At 34.6% G+C, this 8044-nt stretch overlaps 1 protein-coding gene across 1 annotated transcript in view; it reads right to left on the bottom strand.

The window, feature by feature from the left end:
- The window catches only part of Gucy2f (guanylate cyclase 2F, retinal), a 142918-nt gene that overhangs the window by 30242 nt on the left and 104632 nt on the right, over positions 1–8044 (bottom strand). Inside the window, exon 14 of the mRNA XM_004640047.1 lies at positions 7425–7617. Within this exon, the coding sequence (XP_004640104.1) occupies positions 7425–7617 (193 nt within the window). The remainder of the gene's footprint in view (positions 1–7424; positions 7618–8044) is intronic.

The raw sequence follows: 8044 nt of genomic DNA, 5'->3' as shown, positions 1-8044 counted from the left end.
GTTTGTGAATAGGATCACAAGTCCGCATCTTGTACAGCAATTAACCACTAAGAAGAATATATGCAGTGTATTATTTGTTGAAACTGTCCTTCCGATTTGATTTGAAACTGTCTCATTGCTATCTCTTTGTCAATAAAACTTTGAAAAAAAATTAAAAAAAAATTGTGTTATCTCCCTAGTGTGAGAACCTGAGAGTAATTAAAATCTAAAAGGTACAATAGATACTGTGCAAATGAAAGAATTTTCTGAATGGGAAGGAAAACTGGGATGAGGAAAATAACAAATGAAAGAAGGGAAAAAGATATATTTAGTTATATATTCAGAATTGTTTGGATAATTCTACCGCTGATTTCTGCTGGTATTTTGAAAGAAGAAGTTAGTGTTTAACTTGTTTTTAATTTCTTTCAAATTTTTTGTCATTGTTTTGTTTTGTTTTTTCTATAAACGAATCTTACACATTTGTATCTGGTAGCCTGAGCAACTAATTGGAAGATAGTATCATGTAATACAGCAACCATTGTTCTATTCCTATTATTTTGTTTAGTGAAATTTTGTATCATTTCTAATGGTGCAAAATTTTTCTGTCACTACTTTGCATTTTAAAAAAAGAATCCTATTTAACTCAATGAGATATTCACACTGAATATCAAAGAATGAAAAATAATCTTCCATGCAACAGGAACCCAGAAAAAAGCAAGGGTGGCTATTCTGCTTGCAGTCAATGTGAAGTTCAAATCAAGAATGATCAAAAGAGATAAATAAAATCACTCCATAATCATTAGGAGGAATTTTCAAGAGAAAGAGGTAACAATCATAAATACATAAGCATCAAATATGGGAGCACCTGACTTATCATACAATTATTAATAGGCATGAAAAATCAAGCAATAATATAATTGTAACAAGAGAACTTAATACCATCTTTCCACAAAAAGATATATCAACTAGACAAACATCAACAAAGAATTATCAGAAGCTAGCCAAACCTGTGAACAAATGGACTAAGATGTTTTCAGAATGTTCTACCTAACATCGTCAGAATACACATTCTTCTCAGCTGCACATAGAATGTTTTCTAAAATGAAACATATACTAGCCCACATAACATGCTTAATTAAATGCAAAGGAAATGAATTTATCCCATGCATGTTATCTGACCATAGTGCAAAGAAATTGGAAATTAATGGTAAAAGAATCTGCAAAACCTCCATAAATATAAAAAAAAATTACATAACACCCTTCTAAATAACCACTGGGTCACAGGTTAAATAAAAGAACAAATTAAACAGCATTTACAACTCATTGAGAAAGCAGATACAACAAATCAGAATTTGTGGAATGGAATAAAAGCAGCCCTAAGAGGGAAATTCTCACATAAGTAAAACAGAACAAACACAAATAAAAATTCTAATGTTGGACAACAAGGTTCTAGAAAAAGAAGAACAAGACAAGCCAAAGCCCATACAAAGGAGAAAGTTATGAAAATCAGAGCACAAATTAATGGAATGGAGGGTAAGAAAATAATGCAAAAAATTAATAAACAAATGAGTTGGTTCATTGAAAAAATAAATAAAATTGATAACCTTAGCCAACCTTATAAAAAGGAAAGAAAAGATGAAAATTCATGCATTGCAGAATGAATAAGTTAAAATCACTATAGATCCTGTGAAAATTCACATTATCATTACCTACTTTGAAAATCTTACTCTCACAGGATGGAAAACAAAGAACAATGGACAGATTCTTAGATACATGTGAATTACCAAGGTTGAATCAAGAAGTTATAAAAATTCTGAATAACCCAATATCAGTTAATAAGATTGACAATGTAATTAAAAACTTGCCAACAATCAAAAGCCCAGGTCCTGATGGATTCATAGCTGAATTCTACAAGAAATTTACAGAATATTTAATGCCAATACTCCTCAAACTCTTTAATGATATTGAAAGGGAAGCAATGCTCCTCAACTCATTCCTGGAGGCACACATTTCTCTGGTAACAAAATTATTGAAAGATTCAACCAAAAAATAGCAGTAGAGAGCAACCTCCTTAATGAACATAGATGCTACATCCTCAGTAAGATACTAGCAAATACAATGCAGCAAATCATCAAGAAGAGTATGCACCGTAACCAAGTAGGATTCATCCCAGGGATGCAGAGATGGTTGACCATGCACAAATCAATAAATATAATACACAATATTAACATAACCAAAGGAAAAATATTCAAATGTTCAGCTCAATAGGTGTAGAAAACTTTTGATAATGTCTAACTCACTTATGATAAAAAGGCCTACAAAAAAATGAAATTGATGGCCTTTAAATCAATCTGTTAAAAGCCATCTATAACAAACCAATAGTCAACATCATACTAAATGATCAAAACTGAACTCTTTTATTCTCAGATCTGGTACAAGACAAGGATGTCCTCTATCATCACTCCTATTCAAAATAGTTCTAGAAACATTAGCCAGAGCAATTAAACAAGATAGAGAAATAAAAGGAATAAGAAAATAAAAGGAAAAAGTTAAATTATCAATATTTGTAGATGAAAAGACACTCCATAGAAGACCCCCAAAATGGCAAGACTAGTAGATTTAATAACAAAATTCAGTAGCATAGCTGGATACACAAAAATGTATCCTGTACAAAAACTAAAACAAAAAAAATCAGTGAGATAGAATTTACTGAAACCACGCCCTTAATAATAGCATGCAAAGATGAAAAACTTATGAGTTAATATAACAAAGGAAGTGAATAATGTACATTGAAAATTATAGTCTTCTGAAAAAGGAGTTTGAAGAGGAAATCAGAAAAATGGAAACATACCTTTTCTCATGGTCAGGAAGAAACAACATATTGAAAATGGTCATACAACCAAAATTGTTGTACAGATTTAATGCAATCCTTATCAAAATACCATTAACATAGTTCACAGAACTAGAGAAAATGTACCTAAAATCCATGTGAAAGTGTAAGGGATCTAGAATAACAAAGGCAATTCAGGACAACAAAGACAAGGTAGAAGGCATCCCAGCCCCTGGCTTGAAATTATACTACAAGAGGGGCTGGGAAGATAGCTCAGTAGAATAAGCACTTGCCTGGCAAGCACAAGGGCCTGAGTTCAATCCCTGGTTTTGCCAAAAAAAAATTATACTATAATGTTACTGTGGTAAAATCAGCATGACACTGGCAGCAAAACAGACCTGAAGATCAGTGGAACAGATTATAATATGCAGGCACAACTCCAACACATTCTGCCACCTTATCTTTGACAAAGAGACCTAATATGTTCACTGGAAGAAAGCTAGCCTCTTTAAAAATGGTGCTATAAAAATTGGCTCTCCACATTCCAAAGATTAAAACTAGACCCATGTCTATCACCATGCACTAAACTACAGTTAAAATAGAATACATATCTAAATATTAAAGCAAAAACACTGATTCTACTAGAAGAGAATGTAGGTGGAAATCCTGAAGACATAGGGACAGGCAGGGAGTTCATGAACAAAAACTAAACTGCACGGGAAACACTTCAAAGAATCCACAACTGCGATCTCATCTTATTAAAAAGTGTACACACATCAAATGAAATCAACAACAGAGTGAATAAACAACCCACAGAGTAGAAAATACTTTAGGTAATAGACCCTCAGGCAAAGATCTTGTATCTAGAACATATAAAGAAAATTAAACTAAAATTTAAAGGTCTAATCCAAACATGAGCATTAGAAATGAATAAACAAATACAGATACCAAATAAATATGTGAAAAAATGTTTTACATCATTGGTCATTTGAGAGATACAAACTAAAACTACAATAAGTGTCCATCTTATTCCAGAAAGAACGGTTATCATAAAGAAATCAATTACAAATCCTAGAGGTCCTGTATAGAAAGAGGAACCTTTCCCCATTTTTGGTGGGAATGCAGGCTGGTACAACCACAATGGAAAACAGTGTGGAGATTCCTCAAAATCCAGGAGTAGAGGTCTCATTTGAACTAGCTATTCACCTACTAGCTACTTTCCAAGAAGGATTGAAAACATTATACCACAGAAATGTATTTGCACCTATGTTTGATGCAGCACAATTCATAAAAGCTAAATACTAGAAACAATATAAATGCCTATCAATCAAGAAATGGGTTAAAAAGATGTATTTTTATATAATGCCATCGTACTCTGCTATAAAGAAGGATAAATTTGAGAGTTTTATACGCAAATGGATAAAACGTGACCATATTCACAAGTAAAATAAATCAGTTTCATGTGTGTGGATATCATATTGTCTCCCCAGTGTAATAAGTTGAAAGAGTATATAGGATTCAAAATATACAATAGATATTGGGAAATGGAAAGAAAATGTTCAAATGGAAAGAAGCTGGAATGGAGAAAAGGAAAAAAGAAGGATGTGAAAAGAAATTACAGATAAATAGATAGAGGTAGCTATACTACTAATTTTTATTAGTTCATGGAAAGGAAGGGTTTGTGCTTACATTGTTTGATCAATTTTCATGCCTATATCATAATCTGAGTAGCTACTTTGAAGATAACAATAAGCAATATACTAACCTTTGTTACTTTCCTACGTTGTTTTGAAATTTTGTGTCATTGTTTTTCATGTTTTTTCTCCTTAAAATAAACAAAATTTAATATTTTCCTAGAGAACTTCACTCACACAATGCATAAAACTCTGAAGTTATAGCTCCTTGGTTACAATCCAAAATTCATTACTTGAAAACCTGGAGCCAGTCATTTAATGTCTCTGTGCCTCAGAATTTATCTATAGAATAGTGATAAGAACAATAGCTATTTCAGTGTTTTCTAAGGACCAAAGAACTTGTATGTTTCAAAGTATGTAAAAGTTGGCTGGAGCATGATAATATATATTAAATGCAATCTACTGCCACCATCATCTCCAAATAGGCATGATTTGAAAGCCAGACTTTTGACTATATCTATGATTCAGCTCCAAAGAAAAGAGTTTAGCCATCAGTAATAGGCCCTGCCTCGTGATTTTCTTAATAGCCAATTAGAAAGTTGGTTTACACCTATAAGATTCTGTACCATACCAAGCTGTCATCCAGGGTCTCCTTAATCTTGTAAGTTTGAAAAGAGTATTACTTCACTCAAGTAAGCACCTTTACCTCCACAAAGGAAGGAATAATGAAAATGCAGACACTATATAACAGTGGAAATTTAAGGGCTGGCAAGTATCATATTCTGGTGTTTGACTCTACAGTCTTGGTAAGTCAGTCACCCTGGAGGCTTGAAGAATATGGATGAAGTATATAGAAGACCAGGGACTCTGGCTGAGTAGATTATTATGGCAAATTATTGTATCAGCCAGCATGAGAAGCTTGATAGGACACTTCCTGATGATTAATTGAAAGGGAAGAGAAGGTATAGAAAAGCTCCTGGTTGAACTGGAGTGGTGCCAGAAGAACTAAAAGTGAAAACAAATCATCAACCTCATTATTTTGTAGTAACTTTCTCACTTCCATTTGAGGTTATTAAGTGCTGGGGAAGTGATTCCAATTTAACTGGTAAGAAATGAAAATACAAACAAATTTGATGATTCACTGCTGGTTCAATTTTTATTTCCTTTGCACTCTGCTTCTTTTAATAAACAAGACTGAAAATTAGATTCCATTTTTGGATTCATATACCCCTGCTTTGTCTTGAAAACAGCACAATAACTTCCTATTACAGTCACAAAGGACTAAAAATAGCTAATGGCCTTATCTATAAGACCCCCAACAATGATCAGAACAGAATCAGCTGAATTGATTAAACCAGTGACTATATTACTGCCCATTGTGAATCATCTTTGATTTTAGTTTCAACTGAATTAGTTTTCAGTGATTTGGTTTTCCTTTCAGGCTGAGGTCAACATGTTAAGATAAGGCAGCCTGATTCCATGGATTTTTTTCTCCACTGTGGTTTCAATATGTGCTTCTTGATTAGATACCTGCTCCTGCCGATTGACAAGTATGATGTCTGCTTCTAAGCCCTATTTAGGTCACTTGGCCTAGCCCTGAGGCTTTCTACCTGACCTGAAAGGGCCCTGTTTAATCTGAAATAAACACATTACCTTGTGTGTGATTTGAGAACTGGAACATTTCAAACTACTGTGAAGGACTCAATGAATGGAGCTATTATTTCTCCAGTTCTACCATGATTTCTGGAACAGAGGATCTATCTAGACCTTGAGATGCCTGGAGAAATCTTCCTCTATTAATAAGACAAGTATTCATGTTGCAGATAACATGGAAGTATCCCTTCACAGCTATGAGAATTTTATTTATTTTCTGCCTAGAGGCAAGACAACAAATAAACACAAGAGTAAGGTACCATGGCACCAAATGAATGAATGTAGTGGTCTGTTCTCCAGTCATCTGTAACCTTTGACAGAAAGAGTGGAAACATAGGTGGATGGGATGAGGGAAGGTAGAAGCAAGGGCTTGCATATTCTTGGTTAATCACTTCCCCAGGCCACGGACTAATCAGTGGGGTTTTGATTATCCCATCGTTATGGTTTGTGTCTAGTTGTCCCCTCAAAGCCTCATGCAGTCATGGGGCAGCTTCTGGAGTTTGTGATTGATTGTTGTAGGTGTGGGTGCTGCACTAGCCCTGTTACAGGTAATTTTCAGTACAGCATAAGGAGAGAAGAGAGACTACCTAGATGCCTGAGCTGCTGCCACTCCCTTTGCTCGCTTGCTTTTTGCCACTGCTGCCATGAATGGCTGCTCTGTGCCATGTACCACACTCTACCTTGGAGCCAGATGAATATGGACTGAAATCTCCACAAACTGTGAGCTAAATAAATCTTTCCTTCCCTAACTGTGAGTGTCTTATATTTGTCCCAGCAATGAGAGAATAGTAACCAAGGCACCCATAAAAGTACCAGAGTGCCTCAAGTCTAATAGCTTTCTGGTATAATGCCAAGTTACACTGCATTAAAAATAGTACTTAAAGGAGAACCAACTTTTCATAGCAGGCATTAGATCTATACAAATTTCACCAAGATGAGCTCTATGGCACCTAAGAATTATAGGCAAAGAACCAATAGTTCTGTGTCTTCAGTGCCCAGCAATATTGCTACACTGCGGAAAATCAGTCACTACAATGGAAAAACTGTCAGCCTAAACCTCTTCTTAGTGCCAATTCTAAAAGATGGTTCCAAAGAAATCTAATTGGGAATGTCTTACTAAACTGAGACAGTTGTTATTTTGTAAAGTGAAAAATGATATGTGTTCTATCTAGCCTTCATTTTGAATGGGATACTAGTGGAAGTAATATACTGCTTATATTTTTATTCCTAGATAACAATATTCTATAAAAGTGCATCCTTCAAGTTTAAAACACACAGAAAAACTCATATAAAAAATTCACTTTAAATGTCCCTGCTAATTAACATACCTTGTAGACATCATGACTGCCAATGATTGCATCAAAGAGTGTATACAGGTCATTTAGAAGATCCACTACCTCAATAGGCTCACTCATGGCTGAGATAGTGGTGAAGCCCACAATGTCACTGAAGTATAAGGTGACCATGTCAAAGCCTTCAGGTTCAACTGTGCAGCCTTTTTTGAGGGATTCAGCAACTGATCTGAAAAGCAGACATAAACAGTTCCTAAGAAGACCTGAGGGCCAGGGAAATAGCTCACTGCCATAAGCATCTGCTCGGCAAGCACAAGGTCCTGAATTCAATCCCCATTATCACAAAAAGTAAAAGAAGTCACGAGCCTCTTTCTATGCTACATACAACTATTAAAAACAGCACTTCTTCAGAAATCATTGCTAAGTAAATAATGAGAACCAAAAAAACAGCCAATTGGATAAAAGTACTAATCTATTCACTTATTCTATAAAATATACTGACTGCTTACAGTATTCCAGGAACCATGCCAGGTACTATAATATAGCCCTGAACACATAGTTTACTTTGTACTTTCATTGTTTTATTTTGCAGTTCTACATCAATATCCTCCCTAATTCTGCTGAATGTTCCCAGGTGGTTGCCTTTTCTTAAGATT

Source organism: Octodon degus, unplaced genomic scaffold, assembly GCF_000260255.1.
Source record: "Octodon degus isolate 3935 unplaced genomic scaffold, OctDeg1.0 scaffold00117, whole genome shotgun sequence".
Classification (NCBI taxonomy): Eukaryota; Metazoa; Chordata; class Mammalia; order Rodentia; family Octodontidae; genus Octodon; species Octodon degus.
This window is presented reverse-complemented; position numbering and strand designations above follow the sequence as displayed.